Consider the following 19,208-nt stretch of genomic DNA (forward strand, 5'->3'; position numbering starts at 1 on the left):
AAAAAAAAAAAAGAATCTGTCTGCCAATGCAGGGTACACAGGTTCGAGCCCTGGTCTGGGAAGATCCCACATGCCACGGAGCAACTAAGCCTGTGTGCCACAACTACTGAGCCTGTGCTCTAGAGCCCACGAGCCACAACTACTGAAGCCTGTGCACCTAGAGCCCGTGGTCTGCAACAAGAGAAGCCACCACAATGAGAAGCCCACGCACCACAACGAAGAGTAGCTCCCACTCGCCACAACTAGAGAAAGCCGTGCTCAGCAACGAATAACCAAAGCAGCCAAAGATAAATAAATAAATAAATAAATAAATAAATAAATTTATAAAGAAAAAAAAACATTGGAAGCATTTCCCCACGTTATCAAAAACTCCTTATATATATAATCTTAATTGGCTGCAATCTTTCCTCCTGAGAGGAAAAATACTTAGAAATTAGGTCATTTTTCTCCAATTTTTCTCTACTGTAAATAATTCTGCAATGAACTTCATGTTTTCCCATCCATTTCCATTCATCTTTTTCCATATTCAACATATTTCCTTAGGATAACATGGCAATTATTGCCAGCTGTCCCCAGTGTCTACCTCCTCCTTCTGTCTCATTGTAATAGAACTTGTGCTTTTTAGCTGGGTGTGGGCTACCAGAGTGATACTATGCTTCCTAGCCTCCCTTGAGCTAGGTGTGGTTATGTGACCACGTGACTATGATCTAGCTAATGGAATGTGAACAGAAGTGATAGGTGCAACCTCCCAAGTTCCACCCTGAAAAGAAAGGGACATGCTCTCCCTTTCTCCTTCCTGTTGGCTGCAATGCAGGTGTGGTACTGAGCCATACTGGGTGAGAGTCATGCTTAGGATACGAAGCACTCTAAGATAGTGGAGCACAAAGCAGAAGAAGCCTGGGTCCCCAGCAACTTTCCAGAGCATAGTTATCAGACCAGCTTGGATTGTATGTGGGGGAAAAATATATTTCTATTTGTTTAAGCCAATGTTATTTTGAATTTCTTAGTATAATGAAATCAGATGCCCAGTTAAAACATGTTTTTAGAATTAAATTTACAGAGTCAAATGGTATGAATAGTTTTCAACCGCACAATGCATACAATAGGGGCAAATTACTTTACAAGAGTATACTTGCTTACCCACCAACCAGCAAAGTAAAAGCTTTTGTCTCACTAAACCCCCTCTATCATTCAGTATTAATAATTTTTTAAATGTTGAGTAGCAAGATGGGTTTCATTTCAGTAGGTTCCCTCTGACTATGAGGGCATCATCCACAGCAAGGCAGAGCAGGCTTTTACATCTTGTTTATCCTTTTGCTGTTAATTGTAGTTACAATCACTTTTACAAAACTTTTTTGATTGTTTTTTAAATCTATGTACTGGATTGTTTAAGTGATCTTCAGTCCTTTTATACATTTGCCTTTCCTATTGTGATTTTCCCATTCCTATAGATCCTTGCCTCTTTTCTATTTAAGGAAGACTTTTCAATTATTTCTTTTAGGGCAGGTTTAGTGTTGCTGTATTCTTTTAGTTTTTGCGTAGGACACAGCAGGCTTTGACTCACTCCCTGGAACTCTTCTCTGCACTCCGGCTGGCTCAGTCCCCCGTCCCTCCAGGTACAGCCATTCTTATGCTGCAGGGGAGAAAGAGGTAGGCCATCACTTTGCTCCTGGCCACGCCATCTCTGTAACTCCCAGGCCAAGTGTCTCAGACAAGTCTGATCTCAGAATTCTCAATCTGATAGGCCTTTTTGGGGAAAATGAATTATCTGAGCACATAGTCCTCTAACGTACTATCCAACCCATGGTTTCTTCTCCGTCCTCACTGTGTTTAACCTGCATTCTCTGTAGATCTCATTACCCTCCAGGAATCTCTGGTTGCAGCTTCTATTTGCAAGAATTAATCAGTATCAGTAGATCTAGAACCTTTCTTTGGAAGCGTCTCTGGCCTCAGTGACTGAAAAAGAATCCTGCTAGAGTTGATATGGAGCAAAGCCACTTTCTGGTAATGGGATTAACGTACTGGGGGTACATTTTAGAGCCCTGACTTCTTTCTGATGAAGGAACTCCTGCCCAGCTAGAGGTGATCCTAGCTTCAAATCATGAGAGCCTCTTATTCTTGGTGAAAGTAAAACCTGCAGGCATGACCTACAGCCATCATTCCCCAATTAGAGACAAACTAGTGAACTCAGCTTTCTAACTGCTCAGTCAGGCATTTTGGATACTTATGAGAAAAGCCTCTTGCTGAAGTTGGGAAAAAAGATTATTCTTGCTTGTCTAGACTCCTTTGGTGCACTGTAAGAAGACCTTGTCAACTTCCCATTGGTAGTAAAATCTCATGAAGGATACACTAAAGGCTCTAAGCAGTGGTCCCCAACCTTTCTGGGCTCAGACACCGGTTTCATGGAAGACAATTTTTCCATGAACAGCGGTTGGGGGGGCGGTGTTGGGGGATGGTTCAGGCGATAATGCCAGCGATGGGGAGCAATGTGGAGCGGCAGATGAAGCTTCGCTCGCTCGCACCCTGCTCACCTCCTGCTGTGAGGCCCAGTTCCTAACAGGCCACAGACCGGTACCAGTCCACGGCCTGGGGGTTGGGGACTCCTGCTATAAGAACAACAGACATACTTATTTTTAAGTAATAAACCCTAAAAAGCAGTACCATCTGGGAACGTTAAAAACACCAAACCTGGGAATTCCCTGGCGGCCCAGTGGTTAGGACTCAGCACTTTCACTGCTGCGGACCAGGTCTGACCCCTGGTCTGGGAACCAAGATCCCGCAAGTTGCGCAGCATGGCCAAAATAACACCAAACGTAGTGAGTAATTCATTCTGGAAGTCATGTTTAAAATTACCAAGGAAAAAATATATACTTAACAATAAATAGTGATAATGTCTGGGTGATAAGAATGTGGTGCATTTATCTTCTATTTTTTTATCTGTATTTTCTAACTTTCTAAAATGTACATATACTGTTTTGTAATAATAAAAAGTTACTTTTAATTTTAAAAAAGATGATGTGATCTTCAGAGAGAAAGCAGATATTTGGCTATGGAAAGAATTTTAATACACACAGATTATTATTATTATTGGTATGTTAGGGGCTGAAATGAAGAATCTTGTCAAAGGGTTGTGGCAGAAGAATTTTTAAGTTTGGATGATTAAAATCTGTCACTTGAACTTCTAATGGATATATGGTCAAGCACCTCTGATTTTTAAAAAATCAAGTTAGAAAAATAAATAAATAAAAAATCAAGTTAGGTATATAATTCAGTCTTATTCTTTCAATCTTGATCTATCATAGACTTTGTATCTCATCTCTTTCCTTTAAGCAAGATCAAGCTTTCAAGCTTCTTCTTCTTTTTTTTTTTTAGATGTTGGGGGTAGGAGTTTAGTAATTTATTTATTTATTTTTGCTGTGTTGGGTCTTCCTTTCTGTGCGAGGGCTTTCTCTAGTTGTGGCAAGCGGGGGCCACTCTTCATCGCGTTGCGCGGGTCTCTCACTATCGCGGCCTCTCTTGTTGCAGAACACAGGCTCCAGAGACGCAGGCTCAGTAGTTGTGGCTCACGGGCCTAGTTGCTCCGCGGCATGTGGGATCCTCCCAGACCAGGGCTCGAACCTGTGTCCCCTGCATTAGCAGGCAGATTCTCAACCACTGTGCCACCAGGGAAGCCCGAAGCTTCTTCTTTCTGGATCTACTTGTTTAGTTTTGGTAGTCAGAAGGCCTAGGGAAGATTTTGTTTCCTCTCCTGTTTCAAAGATAACTCTCCGGTTACCTAGTGAGTTAATACCACAGGCTTAACTTCTAGTCATTGGAAACTGGGTTTATCTCTTTGTAATAATGAGAACAGGATTCAAAGTAAAGGGCCGTTAGAGCCACTTGTTCTTGGTGAAAGGGCCACAGATCAAAATCAGGAGGATCTGAGCCCCAAATGAGATATCTCTGACATAAGAATACCATAAAATTAAGTACAAAGGAAGAGGGGAAAGAGGACTACTTGAACAGCACTGTGATTACATGGTGAACATGTACCAGGCCATTAGCTCTTCTTCAACATTTACACTTTGGGTTGGTCTAGCCTGTAGGAAAGTTTGTCTTTATCATTCTTCCACCTGTCCTTTCAGCACCTTTTTCCTTCCTCCTGGGACCCCCAGATACCTCTTTTGTGACCCATCCCCACAAGGCCTAGCTCTACCTGTCAAGATGTCACTTGTGGCAGATACTGTTAGTTAACCTGTCTATTCTTCGTCCTTCTTTTTATTTTCCAACAGAGCCCTGATTTTGTGCAGGCAGATGGTCAGGAGAGACTGGGTCCCCTGGAGGTGAACCATGATGGGTGAAAACCAATACAGTAGCTAGTCTTTTTACCCTTGATAATGATTCGTTTAGGTTTGGTACATGACACAATGCTTGCCTGCATGTATTACGTGGATTCCATTGCCATCTTCCCCAACATGCTAAGGATGGCAGAGGAGAAATATGGAAGTATTGGGACCATGATGGTGTCATTACGCCATTGAATTAATCAACCTATAACTGCCCTACCTTTGAACATTTTGTTGGGTTTTCTGTTACTTGCAGCTGAAACTATCCTATCTGATATTCCACCAAATCCCGTTACTTATTTTGTCAACTCTGATAATATTGTTTCAGTTAATATGCAACCACTCCTTGAGTGACCTTTTAGGTACAGGAACATGCCTGGCACAAGAATAAGAAAATATATTGAGACGTATTCAGAATTGTCTATTAAGGTAAATATCACCCTTGTTTTTTCAGACACCTTTGTAAACTGACAATTTCTTTGAAACTACCCTCTGAGGAGAGGCTTCTGAGCTCTTTGCAGCTGAGGAAAGCAAAGTTGTATATAGGCCAAAATGACACAAGCAATTAGTGGCAAAGCTGCGGAAGCAGCTCAATTTTCTAATTCCAAATCCCTACACCACGGCACCCAATGCCAGTAAAGTGGAAAATATGTGGCAATGGGGCAGGTCGAATGGGAGGTATTAAGAGGCCTACAACGTCCCGCGAAGCAATCCGATGGCTCTACTACCGCTTGAAGTCCGCTGTGGCTCCAAGCCTGATATGGCTAGGTTGGGCTGCAGTCGCCGGTCACAATGCCCCTAGAATACACTGCGTTGGAGACGAGCAACCGGCCTGCGCCGACCTGAACTTTGTCCACCCAGAAGACACCCCTTTACATTCCATGGCCCCGCAGTCCGCCCAAGACACAGCGGACTACTCAGGCTACGACTAGGGCCCGCATTCCTGGCCACTCAGGCATCTCACCTCGGCCGGACCAAAGTTTCGGACCCACAGGGTACTGCTGGCCGAACCCACTCTTCAGGTTCCGGATTCTCTCCGTCTACTTGCTTTCCTTCTTCCCTGAAACATTACGTCCCTCCGTGGTCTCCCTAACGCTCCACTTCACCAGGTCTGTGGCCACGAAGCTCACGGGGGAGACCCAGACAGCGGAACCGGAAATGCTTGGAAAAACTGAGGGAAAACTACATCTCCCAGAATGCCGGGTGAGCCGGGGGAGGGAGGTTCTCCATTAAGGCGCCCGATTGGTCAACACTTAAAAGGACCTGCCCCCTCCTAGGTCACGCTAGCCAATCAGAGGCAGAGCTGCGTAAAAACATGGGGGCCGGCCGCATCCGGCGGCTTTCCCGGCAGGTCCAGCGTAGGGGAGCATGGGAGCGTGGGAGCCTAACGGTGGCGGCGTCTCTCGGTCTCGAGTCTCGGCTGGGCGTCGCTTTCTGTTGCTGTAGCCTGGTTAGCGGGAGGCTTCCTGAGATCTTTAGGCTCGGAGCCGTAAGTGGGGCCCGGCCGGCTCGGGAGTCGGCCTTTACGAGGCTGGGCCGGGGAGAGGAGTCATAGGCTCAGGTCTTAAAGGGTGTGGGGATGCGAGGGGGTGCGTGGAGGAGCTTGGCAGCCGAATTGGCCCCTCCAAGTACTATTTTCTCCCTTCCAAGATCTGTTCCGAAGTCCCTGTGGCGACTTGAAAACACTACCACTCCTCAAGATGGCATCCACACTCTCTACAACCGGGGCCCAGGTGAGACCGGGTCCCTTCTCTCGGTCCAAGTTCCGGTCGCTCCTTTCTGGCCTCTGCCTGGCCTCTTTTGGAGGAGGGTGAGGCATGCCCATGATGCGAGGGGTCCTGATCCCCAGAGAGCCCTTTCACCAAGCTGTCTTTGTTCCTACCAGGCATATAGGAGAAATGGCTTATCAGAGCCTTCCTTTTAGAACCACCAATTGGGAGCAGGGCCCATTGGAGAAGGCTATTACAGGGTACCTCAAAGTGTCTTTCTGGAATGCTGCTCAAACTTAAAGATTTCTAAGCTTCATTCCACACCTGTTGAATAAACAGAAACAAACAGAAACCCCAGGTGATTCTTAATCACACCAGAGCTCTATTGATTTATACGTTTGGTAAACTTAGGGAAGGAGGAATAGGCCTGAATATGATGCTGCAGTGAGCTTAGCCATGAGTGTGACCAAGAAGGAGAGGGACCAGCAAAGAGAAGGATGTTGGGAGAACACTGGACCTCCTGTCCTGTCATGATTCTTCCCGGGCTGCTCAGTTTTCTCCTTTCCCTTAGAGCATCCCTACGTAATGGTTTCCTTAATGGTTCCCTGAGAGTTGTTCCCTCATCTTTTCTCTTCTAATAGGCTCTTCTAGAACTTCTCCCAGTTTACCATTTTGGTCCTTATACCACTATCTCCAGTGGTGCATTTTTACTCTCTCCTTCCTAATCCCCACCTCCAGACCTCAGAACCCATTCATACCCCCTCGGCAGCACTCAGGGACCTTTTACACCAAGCCCTTTTCTCCCTTGCCTCTGATGTTTCTAGCTCTTCTCAGCCTTCCCAGACTGAGTAAGGGGGTAGCTTTCCAGCTTCTTGTCCTGAGATGGGCTCTCGTGTTGTTTCAGGGGCCAGTGCTGTTTGAGGACCTGGCTGTATATTTTTCTCAAGAGGAGTGTGTGAGTCAGCACCCTGCCCAGAGGTTCCGCAGCAGAGACATGCCACAGGGGTGTTTGGAGGATATGGCCTTGATGGGTAACATAGTTGTTTTTCCTGCATTTTTGAACTTTGGTCATTTCTAGGATTAGGATTGCATATCTTATCCACATGTTGGTATGGGGGAGTGGGACCTATCCCTGAGTGATTTATGTGGACATGACAAGAACTTGCATGAGAGTGCAATTTTCAAAGGGTGAGTTGATTCTTAAAAGGCAAAAACTGGCCAGTCCCTGACGGTCCAGTGGTTAGGGCTCGGTGCTTTCACTGCCAGGAGCCCCGGACAGGGAACTAAGATCCCATGCAAGCCATGCAGCAGGGCAAAAAAAATTTAGGGATTTCCCTGATGATGCAGTGGTTAAGAATCCACCTGCCAAAGCAGGGGACATGGGTTCGAGCCCTGGTCTGGGAATATTCCACATGCCACAGAGCAACTAAGCCTGTGTGCCACAACTACTGAGCTTGTGCTCTAGAGCCCACGAGCCACAACTACTAAAGCCTGCATGCCTAGAGCCCGTGCTCCGCAACGAAGGGAAGCCACAACAATGAGAAGCCCGCGCACCACAATGAAAAGCAGCCCTCGCTCTTGCAACTAGAGAAAGCCTGTGCGCAGCAGCAAAGACCCAACGCAGCCAAAAATAAATTTATTTTAAAAAAAATTAAAAATTTTTTAAATTTGGAAATTGCTTTAATCTTAAGCGGATGGTATGCGTTTCTCATCTAAGAGGAACTATAATGTAGAAACATTAGTCATTTTATCCTAGTCAAGGATCCTTGACTAGGGTTGACTGTTTGAACTTTCCCAGAACTCACATTTTATATTATCTACTTCTGTCTTCATCGTGTTGTTTTCCTCTACCTTCTTGAACATGTGAAGCATATTTATAATAGCTCTTTAAACATTCTTTCTACTAGTTATCATCTGTGTCATTTCTGGGTCTACTTTTGTTGATTGATTTTGCTCCTAGTTATGGGTCATATTTTTCTGCTTCTTTACATGCCTTGTAATTTTTGATTGGATGTTGGACATTGTGAGTTTTATGTTGTTGTATGCTGGCTGTTGCTGTATTTTCAAAACAATTTTTGGACTTTGGGGTAAGGTGCTAATTTATCAGTAAGTTACTTGGGATCAATATTATCCTTTCAAGGCTTGCTTTTTGCTTTGTTAGGGTGTGTTCAGAGCAGTCTTTAATCTAGGGCTGATGTGGCCTGCTGCTAAGGCAGTGTCTTTCTAAGCATACTGCCTGATGCTCTGTGTGGTAGGGAGTCTTTCCATTTTGGCTGGTGGGAGCATGAACTATTATGTGAATTCTGGAGATTGCTCTTTCTATTCCTTTCTGATGGTTCTTTCCCTGACCTGGGGTAGTTTCCTTAGATGTATTTACAGATTAATATGCAGCCAGAGTCTTAAGGGGACCCCATCTAGATGCCCAGAGGTCTCTGCCTGGGCATCTGCCTCTTCTCTGGTATTTTGCTGTCAAATTCTAGCAGCCTTGGCATTCCTGAACTCGGTCTCCTCGAAACAGCAAAACCACTGAAGACTGGATTTCCACACACTGCCCTGCAGCCCAGAAACCCTTTCCAGGCAGTGAGCTGGGGCAGTCATAGGGCTGTTGCTTTGGAAGGAAAGATCCCTTTTGGATTAATATATTGGCTTTATAAATTAAGACTATTTGGGGGCTTCCCTGGTGGCGCAGTGGTTGAGAGTCCGCCTGCCGATGCAGGGGATATGGGTTCGTGCCCCGGTTCGGGAAGATCCCACATGCCACGGAGCGGCTGGGCCCGTGAGCCGTGGCTGCTGAGCCTGCGCATCCAGAGCCTGTGCTCCGCAACGGGAGAGGCCACAACAGTGAGAGGCCCGCGTACTGCAAAAAAAAAAAAAAAGAATATTTGGGAAAATATTAAAAACTAATGCTTTGGGGCAGGCCTGAGTTTTGTCAGCCATCCTACAGCTTCCTGGTCCTCTGTGTAACTAGTTTGTTCTTTCCCCAGTACTACTTGAGGGTGTTTATGTTTTGCTTTGTTTTGTTTTTATCAACAGGAGGAGAAGGCAAGATTGAGATTAATCAGAAGCTAAGGCTAGAATCTATGGGACTTGAAGAGCTTGCCCTAGAAAAATACTCCATTGCTGTGCCCCTTGTCTATTACCCAGAAAAATCCTCTGAGCATGGAGTTGGAAACCTTGAAAGGAAAATGTCAGGTAGAACTCCTGCTTGCAAGAAAAGTTTCATAAGCCTTTTAGTTACCACTGAAAACCACACCCCTTTGATAGAACTATCTCAGTGTTTAGGAACCAGAGCACTTTCTGAAATTCTTGAATTTCCTGGGAAGAAGCCAAAAATTCATACAAGTGTCCTGAATGTGACCAAAGCTTCAGTGATAGCTCATACCTTGTTTTGCATCAGAAAACGCATTCAGGAGAGAAAAAGTATAAATGTGGTGACTGGGGGAAGATTTTCAATCACAGAGCCAACTTGAGAACACACCAGCGAATCCACACTGGCGAGAAACCGTTTAAGTGTGCCGAGTGCGGCGGCAGCTTCCGCCAGCACTCACATCTGTCTCGGCACATGAATATCCATGAAAAGGAGAAACCCTACACCTGTGGCATATGTGGAAGAGGTTTCATGTGGCTCCCAGGATTGGCACAGCATCAGAAAACCCACACTGCCAAAAAAGCCTGTGGTAAATATTTTGGTCAGAAAACAAATCTGGCTTTGCCTGAGAAAAGGCACAGGTCAGCCAGCCAGCAGCCATGCAGTCCGAGCAGGAAATGCTTTGGGCAGCCCTCGCACTTGGCCCTCCCCGAGTGGGGCCACAAGGACAACCCTGAACACTGCAGCGACTGTGGGGAAAATTTGCTTTCGTTCTCAAAATTCGAACCCTTAAAGCGTCCTGAGTGTTCACTGACCTTTCTTCGTATCTCTGAGCTTATCTCCCATCAAAGCATTCACAGAGGGGAAAAGCCCCATAAATGCAAACCCTGTGCAGAATGTTTTATTTTGGACTCAGAGCTTGCATGCCACCAGAAGAACCACACAGGAGAACCTTTTAAATGTACCATGTGTGGGAAAAGTTTCAGGTTGAAAACACATCTCATTGTCCATCAGCAAACCCATGCGCAAAACACCACGTAAATATAGCAAGTTTTCATTAATGCTTGTGCTTCTCAGTATTTATACTGAAAACTGGGGCACAATTACCCTTTATGTGCCAGGTACTGTGCTAAGCATTTTACACACATTCCATGTAATATAGAATTTAATTTTCACCACAACCTTGATTTAGGCACCATGATTTCTGTTTTATAATCGAGGAAGTATAGTCAGTGTCACAGCTACTGAACAAAGCCAGAATTCTAACTCAGCTCAGTTACTATCCAGATTCCATTTGTATGAGCCGGAGAAAGATACAGAACTTATAAAAAAAAATTCAGTTTTCACTAAAATGAAGGTTATTGCTAGAGTTCTTTTAATTTTGTTTACATGATTTTTAAGTTTTAGAAGGCAAATTTATTTATTGTTTGCTAGTTCTGCAGATCTAGGATCTAGGAAAGTAAGTACCTTTATATATATTTTATACTTTTTTTTTTTTTTTTGCTGTAACAATCAGAATGTAATGTTTGTATGAGATTATTGTTTTACATATGAATTTCTGGAGGGGTTTGGAAGCTTTTTTCCCTCCATGTGAAGTGTTCCCAAATGGGTTGGACTAGTTAGTGTCGAGGTGGCTGTTATTATCCGTGAAGTTAGTATCCATTCTCAGATCTGATGCCACTGGCCTTTGTGATTCAAGTGTTTGGAAGGAATTTTAGCAATCTGACTACAGCCCTTTCTGGTGCCTGGACTTGAGCAATGGAAAGGTACTTGCTTCTCTCTAAGAGGATTTATCTCCAAGTCTCTACCTAAGCACATTACCTGCCTTGCTATGAATAACAGTAACCCTTGTTTAGTGTGCATGCTCAATACTTCAGGTATATTATTTAATTTAATCTTCAGAATAAATCTGACAGAAAAGGACTATCGTCGTTTCGTAGATGAGTAAGTAGAGCCCATGGAGGGTACAATCAGTACATTGCCCAAGACACAAAAGTAGCAACGTGCTGAAGCCAGCATTTAACCTCTGGTCTCTGCTGTCAGAGGCCATGTGTTCAGCGACACTGCGTTATATGTTGGCATTTGCACCACATGTTAAAACTGCAGGCAGCTGGGGGACTGAGATCAGTGGGTGAGGATGGTTATCATGGAGGCTACCCTGTGCACGTGCTTCACTCCCTTAGTGCTTCATCCCAAGCCTGACTTACGTATATGGTTACAAAGCAACTGAAAGACTGTTCAGGACTTGAGGTTCAAACTCCATCCCTATAATCAGATTGCAAACTCTACAGAGTATAGTTTTAGTTTAGTTTAGGTTTTAGTTGAGTTTGGTTTAAGAAAAAAGTTTTTCTTCCTCATATCCAAAGAAAGATACATATAGAAAATTGTTAGAGCTTAATCAAAATACTTGAAAATATATAGGTCTTTAGATACTGCTGTTACATGTAAATACTGGAGCAAAATATTGTTAAATGGAATGGTTATTAATGTTAAAGAACCAGGGGATCTTGTAAATGTTACATTCATGGGGAATTTCTCTTTAAAGCAAAATTGTATACCTATCAGCAAAGCAGCATTTAAAGGGGTTTTTGATTGGGATGTGAGAATGGTCTTATTCTATATAAATGGTATAAAAGTATGGCATTTACTAAAATGGGATTATCACTGGGAAATCTCAGGAGTAATAATAGACCTCTTTAGGCCTAATTGGAGGAAAGTAGTACCTGGAAGGTAGGGTCTTTCTACTAAACAGCAGATTGAGAACTGAATGTACAAAAAGGTGCTGGCTACTGCTGTAAGTTCTTAACAGTGATTAGAGGCAGGAAGATTCTGTTGGTGAGGAAAAGGGAAACCGATAGCCCTAACCCAGCTCACCCACTCCTTTCCCCCTTTTCCTCCTTCTTCTTTTGCTTCTTGTTTGCAGATCCACAGTTGAGACCCTGTGCTCTGTATGTCAAGGTCACACTTGGCTCATTGTTTCCGATGTCTCCACTCTTAGGATACAGGACACCAGTCTGCTGGGCCTTTGGGGTCTCAAATAAAAAAGCGAGGTCTCCTATAGGTTCTTCAGCAAGTCTCTCTGTCTGAGGTGTTTAGAATTGTGTAGAAAGATGGTCTCCAGTTAGGTTTCTTATCAGCCAGCTCTGGGATATAAAGACCTTTGCTAAATATCATAAAGTACTGCCTCCCTGCTTTCCTGCTTCTGCCTTCCGTGGGAGCAGCTGGCACAGTGTACCATTGGCACATAGTAGGGGCTCCCATATTTCAGTTAACTGAAGAGTTGCAGGGTCGGGGATGAAATTGGGAAAGAGGTCCCTAGTAGCATAGTTGCTGCAGAAAGAAGTAGAGAAGACTATTTTAGAAGGCATTTGGACAGAGTGGCGCTGACCTGAAACATGGAAGCTGTCATCCTTTCCTTTGCTCCTAAGAAAGTACAGGGGAAGGTGAAAATTCATACCATAAATGACGTTCTGCACTCAGCATGGGAAGTTACCTTTCCAGATGAGGTTTTCTTCACAATTAACTTCAGTTTTTACATTTTTATTTTCTAGATTTTGGAAGATTATGCCAAACCTCCATAAGAGATTAGAAAAATATCTTTTACAAAGACATCAATATATACATGAGTATAATTAAAATGCCTTTTTGGTGTAATATTGTTAATGATCGTTATGCGGAGGAAAAAAAAAATCCCTGAGTGTCAGCTACTGTGAAAGAGGCATCTTTTCAGTTGTTGCTTTATTGTGCACTTGCACCTAAATCCATTTGCTGGATGTAATTCGAGCTGCTCTGAGCCCAAGAAGTTGAAGGAAGCGGTCAGTATTCATCAGTGAGACCCATGCTGGTTTTATGCAGATGGATTTTTCACCTTCTATTTACAGTGTTAACTGACAGATTCCACAGATGGTCATTAATTCAGAGACATCATTAGCCTACCATGTTACTTTCAATGAATACTTGGATGAAAGTTAATATAGGGATGAAAAACTAAATGCAGGAGTTTATTGCTAGGAACAGTTGGTTCACAACATTTTGCAGCATGGATGTTGACACAGGCAGAGTGAAAACTTTGTACTGAAGAATTCAATTGTTGAACAAATTTCTTTGGTTTTGTTGTTGATGCAGTGATGAAAATGTGTATTAAAGTCCTTAATGTGATTGCTGGACTATCAGGTTCTCTAACATACATCATTGATGAAACAGCATTATTCCAATAGCATGCAGATGTTAACAGTTTACATTTTGTAATTAAAGAAACTGTGGAATTTAATTGTTATTCTTGAAGGAGTTGAACTCAAAATAGTTTTGTTTACAGCGTTGTTGCAGTAGGTAATAGTCTATTCACATCTCTGCATTAAACATAGAAAATGACTAACCCAGTAATTCAGGGAGTTAAAACTAAAAACAAGTGACATTTCACAGCAAATGCTGTTCTGAGTCTTTGACTCCTGTGATTCCATATAATTAAGTGGCATTGTTCTGATGACTGCAGCATGTCATACAATCTGATACTGCAGATTTTGCTCAAAGTAATCTGCCAATTTACTGCATATGTGTACTAAGCAGGTTATAGTTTATCTGAATAAAGAGTCTATTTGAAAGTTCATGAAACTTGTTAAGCCTATAGGATTTCCGTTGGAAAGTGTTTTTGCTTGGACATCTGTTTAAAAAGTAACCAAATAATCTTCATTAGAAGTGTTTATATTCATCTGTTTTAGTTTTGTAGATAGAGCTATTGATCTGATATCAGGATGACCATTATCCATCTTTTCACGGCCTGTCTGACTACAGGTGTTTTGTCTTATTTTTTGACAGCCTTCCTTGTATTAACAATCTAGGGAGTGTGGGGATATGATGTAAATATACAGTTATATAAACCTGAGAATATGCTGCAATCTCTAGTTCCTTTGGATACCTTAGAAGTAATATGTTTGTTGGAGGCACTTGTGCTGTTTGTTTAATGTTTGGATTTTACAGTTTTTGGTCTATTCTCATCAGTCTTAGCTCTAGAGTTCAAGCTCTCACTGGGCAGTGATTACTGTCTGATGTGCAATTTGGCATCTAATAAATGTTTTTTTATGATGATGACAATGAACTTTAAAATTTTTTTTTACACTTTACTAGTTTGAGATACCAATGAGATGTGACATTGTGTGGCCGGATTGTGGCTTGGAAGGGGTTAATGAGTGACTTCGGCCGTTTAATAATGGAGGTAAAATCTTTTGCTCGCCGGAAGTCAGAAGAAAACTCCAGCACAGCTCCCGGGAGACGGCATTAGACGTCATCTTCCCTTCCAGTCTTTGCTCCACGACGGCTATACCTCCGGCCACGCAGACCACCAAAGCCCTGCGTGGGCCGCCGTCTGGAGCGGGGGTTGGAGCTGAGGACTCGTGGAGTAAGGCTCCCAGAAGGCTTTGCGAGGCCTGGGAGACCTTGCGGCGCTCGGCCACCAGCAGCGCAGGCCGGCGGAGACACCAACGAGACGAGACGCGCTAGAGCGGCCCACAAGGCTGGGAATCGAAAGTCCTACGCCTACTTCCGTCGCCCTATTCCGGCGGCAGAGCTGCGCGTCCCTGTAGCGGCCGTGTTGCTCGGCCAGGCTCCCGGCCCACCTCCACCACCCAACGAGAGGCGGCCTTTGCAGAACCCGAGCGGAGCGGGTGAGAGCGTCTGCGGAGCGGCTCCTCTGGTCTCTCTCTCCGCACCAGCGGGAAGGTTACGTGGGTGGGCCATCCCGAATCTCGCACTGGTGACGGGAAAAGGAGCCCGGCGCTACCTCCTGGGCCCTAACCCTACTTTGGCAACGCGAAGCTATGGGCTTGCCCTGTTTGTCTCTTAACTTGAAAGGGACGCTTTGAGCTTCTCACTTGTCCTGGGTAGAGTGTCTTCTGCCAACTAAAGAGTGTCGCTGCCTGTCCAGTTCTGCAAGGCTTGAGTCGTTAGCCATTGCAGTCACTGACCTTCAACACGACCCGAAAGGAATTCAGGGCGAAGGTCAGCAATGAGGCACTCTGTGCTCAGGGAAAACTGGCAGAGCAGGCCTTCAGAGAGTGAGATATTTTAAGGAGAAAATTTTATGAACCCAGATTCTTGCATCGTCCCATACTTGGAAAAGCACTAAAAGCATTACTGAGATATCTGTTCCTTGTGAATAGCAGTAACCTTCTACCTAGGGGCGTGCTGCATACCTCTTCGTCAAAATCACATATATCCCCCTCCTAATTTCTTCAGAACAGTTTCTCAGAGCTATCTGAGAGGCTGTCTCCCTAGTTGTAGTCCTCAGTAAGACAATGAATAAACTTGACAACTTTTAAGTTGTGTGTTGTTTTAAAAGTCGACACTTCTCTCTGGAACCAGCGCCAGTCTCCTCACCTGATTTCCACAGCCAAATTCTAACATGCTTTTGATCAGAGTGTATCTTGGGATCACCTGAATCCATAGTCCCCACTCCCCCTTTCCCGCCCCAACTCCCAAGCGAGCTTAGCCACTTCCATGACTACAAGTACCTCACTTTATGTCTAGCCCCAATTTTTCTTCTCTCCTGCACTCTAGATGCCTGTATTCAAGTGTAAAAGAGAGATTTTTTTTTTTTTTGCGGTACGCGGGCCTCTCACTGTTGTGGTCTCTCCCGTTGCGGAGCACAGGCTCTGGACGCGCAGGCTCAGCGGCCATGGCTCACGGGCCCAGCTGCTCCGCGGCATGTGGGATCTTCCCGGACCGGGGCACGAACCCGTGTCCCCTGCATCGGCAGGCGGACTCTCAACCACTGCACCACCAGGGAAGCCCCAAGAGATCTTCCTTTGGTGTCTCTGAGGCATGAAAACACATGCCCAATGGAATATTACTCAGCCATAAAAAAGAACAAAATAATGCCATTTGCAGCAACATGGATGGATCTAGAGATTATCATATTAAGTGAAGTAAGACAGAGAAAGACAAATATATGATATCACTCATATGTGGACTCTAATTTTAAAAAATGATACAATTGAACTTATTTACAAAACAGAAACAGACTCACAGGTATCAAAAACAAACTTACGGTTACCAAAGGGGAAACGTGGGGAGAGGGTAGGGATAAATCAGGAGCTTGGGATTAACATACACACACTCCTATATATAAGATAGATAACTGACAAGGACCTGTGTGTATAGCACAGGGAACTCTATTCAGTATTCTGTGATAACCTATATGAGAAAATAATCTAAAAAAGAATGAAAAATGTGTATGTATAACTGAATCACTTCGCTGAAACTAACAAAATGTTGTAAATCAACTATACTCCAAAAAAATTCAAACAAACAAGCAAACAAAAAACAAACACATGCCCAAAACCGAACTCATGCCTTTAGTCCTTTTTTTAAAAAAAAAATTTATTTTTGGCTGTGTTGGGTCTTGCTGTGCGCGGGCTTTCTCTAGTTGAAGTGAGTAGGGGCTACTTTTTTTTTTTTTTTTTTTTTTTGCTGTACGCGGGCCTCTCACTGTTGTGGCCTCTCCCGTTGCAGAGCACAGGATCTGGACGCGCAGACTCAGCGGCCACGGCTCACGGGCCCAGCCGCTCCGCGGCATGTGGGATCCTCCCGGACCGGGGCACGAACCCGCGTCCCCTCCATCGGCAGGCGGACTCTCAACCACTGCGCCACCAGGGAAGCCCCAGTAGGGGCTACTTTTTGTTGCAGTGCGCGGGCTTCTCATTGTGGTGGTTTCTTTTGTAGCGGAGCACGGGCTCTAGGCACGCGTACTTCATTAGTTGTGGCATGCGGGCTCAGTAGTTGTGGCTCGCAGGCTCTAGAGCACAGGCTCAGTAGTTGTGGCTCACAGGCTTAGCTGCTCTGCGGCATGTGGGATCTTCCCGGACCAGGACTCAAACCCACGTCCCCTGCATTGGCAGGTGGATTCTTAACCACTGTGCCACCAGGGAAGTCCCATGCCTTAAGTCCTTCATCTGTCTGCCTCCAGTATGTGGCGCCACATCCACACAACTGCTCATGCTACTAACACACACTCCCTCCTCTACTCCTCAAACTTTCAATCATCAAGTCCTGTGGATTCTACCTCAAAAATCTCTCTCAAAGCTGACTTCTGTCTCCACCCTTACCCAACAGCACTGCCCCGGGTTGACAGCAAGGCAGGGACAGGGTTTTGACGTTGTGGGGATGACCATAGCCAGACGCTGCAGACTGGGACAAGCTTGGAGACAACAGACACTCAGGAGGCTGTTGCAATAAAGCGAGTGAGAGATGAGGGCCCTCACTAGGGGTCACGGGAATGAGGAAGATGGCGGGGCTTCGAGACAGATTGAGGAGGAAAAGGTGACTCTTTGGTGGGGTGAGAAAGCAGGGAATCAAAGATGATTGGAAGTTTCCGGTTTGGGTGACTTGATGGTTGGTAGCTTTGTGGAGAGATTGCTTGCCTCTCATGAGTTTACAGTTTTCCTAAACTTTCTAGGGAGACGTGTTCATCACAAGTGAGGGTGACAGTGCAGCTGTGTTCAGTGTGATCAAGAAGAGGTATGTTATGCTGTGAAAGGGGTCGCACCTGGCCAGAAAGAAGAGCTGAGAGCTAAACACCGACTGGACTTCATTGGTTGGAGGCTTCTGGAAAGGGCACAGGGTCCAAACAGAGAACATAACAAGGGCCTCAGGTAATGTGTCACCTGACCCCACACATAGTAAGCTTTTCCTACTCACCTGGTACTGTCTGTTTCCAGGGAAAAACAGAAATTGGAGAACCCAGATGCCCAACCACACCCCACAGAGAGACAGGGTGTGACATTCCCAGATTCAGTTCAGTCCCAGCTGGTATGAAGCTATCCCCTGAGCCATAAGATGCTTGCAAAGTTGGGTGCCCTGCAACTCCCCATCCCCCAGAACTGGAGAGCCCCCTGATAAAAGATACCACCTGAGGGTGGGAATCGAACCTGCAAGCCCACCATTCTGGTCCTGAAACACTGCTGTCAATGCATTAGGCCCCTCTGCCAGGAAGGGTGGCTGCGCCAGAGAGGCTCTTAGCCACCTCTGGAGAGTGTGCCATCAGTGGTTAAAGCAAGAGATGCCCACCAAGGAGCAGATCCTGGAGCTGCTGGAACTGGAGCTCTCCGGCCCATCCTGTCTGAGGGATCCACACTGGGTTCAGTGTCACACCCAGAGGGTGACAAGAGACAGCAACCTGATGGGGGATTTGCAGAGAGAGCCCAGGAACCAGGATGCTGGGTGAGAAGGGCCAGAGGAGACTCAGAGAGTGAACACAGGATGGGTGATAAGCTCCTCTCCTTGGGAAAGAGTAGACAGGGGGATACCCTGAGCATATGTTACACCCCTGCTTCCTCTTCCCCCAGGGATCCTGTTTCCAAGGCCTCCAACAAGAGTCCACACCATTGAGCTGAAGGTCACCTTTATTTTGGCCAAAGAAAAGACCCAAACTTTCAAGGTTTCATGGGCAGCTCGGAGTAGAGCTGAAAAGAAAACTAGAGAGTATTTTGTCTAAAACCTCACTTTACTGATAAGGAAACTGAGGTGCAGGCATCGTAGAGCTCAGTAATTGGCTGCCTGCAGCACTGAAAATGGAACCTGGCTCTTCAGTGCCTTTTCCCCATCCCAGGCCTTTTCCCACCATCTCAGGCTGTCTCCTGGTCAGGTTCAAGTGCAGCGGCACGTGTGTGATCAGCTAACTCCTTGTGAAGAAGTAACTTCTGTCTCTCTCAAAAAGACATGGGTCTGGTTGTACAACTTTGTGACTATAATAAAAAAAACTGAACTTTGTACTTTAAAAGGATGAATTTTATGGTATATGAATTATATCTCAATTTAAAAAATTACCTTTGGCGGGCTTCCCTGGTGGTGCAGTGGTTGGGAGTCCGCCTGCCGATGCAGAGGACGCGGGTTCGTGCCCCAGTCCGGGAGGATCCCACATGCCGCAGAGCGACTGGGCCCGTGAGCCATGGCCGCTGGGCCTGCGCATCCGGAGCCTGTGCTCTGCAGCGGGAGAGGCCACAACAGTGAGAGGCCCACGTACCGCAAAAAAAAAAAAAAAAAATTACCTTTGAAGTAAAAAAAAAGTTGAAATGTATTTTAAAGCTGCAATAA

At 45.1% G+C, this 19,208-nt stretch overlaps 2 protein-coding genes across 6 annotated transcripts in view; one reads left to right on the forward strand and one right to left on the reverse strand.

The window, feature by feature from the left end:
• The window catches only part of ZNF174 (zinc finger protein 174), a 47,446-nt gene that overhangs the window by 10,108 nt on the left and 18,130 nt on the right, over positions 1-19,208 (reverse strand). For 3 of the 5 annotated variants that reach the window (XR_016387834.1, XR_016387833.1, XR_016387832.1), the window contains one exon: positions 5,290-19,208. This exon is cut by the window's right edge and continues 8,937 nt beyond it. The gene's annotated coding sequence lies outside the window, so the exon portion shown is untranslated. The other 2 variants (XR_016387835.1, XM_022594677.3) reach the window with 2 other exon arrangements.
• ZNF597 (zinc finger protein 597) lies at positions 5,018-11,455 on the forward strand. Its single transcript, XM_089896279.1, is given in 5 exon segments — positions 5,018-5,528; positions 5,976-6,058; positions 6,939-7,065; positions 9,068-9,343; positions 9,346-11,455. Coding segments are annotated over 5 exon segments (1,311 nt in total). The 5' UTR covers positions 5,018-5,521; the 3' UTR covers positions 10,164-11,455.

This window comes from Delphinapterus leucas, chromosome 15 (genome assembly GCF_059928025.1).
Source record: "Delphinapterus leucas isolate spDelLeu-1000000601 "Yukka" chromosome 15, BTC_Dleu_Yukka2, whole genome shotgun sequence".
In the NCBI taxonomy this organism is placed as follows: Eukaryota; Metazoa; Chordata; class Mammalia; order Artiodactyla; family Monodontidae; genus Delphinapterus; species Delphinapterus leucas.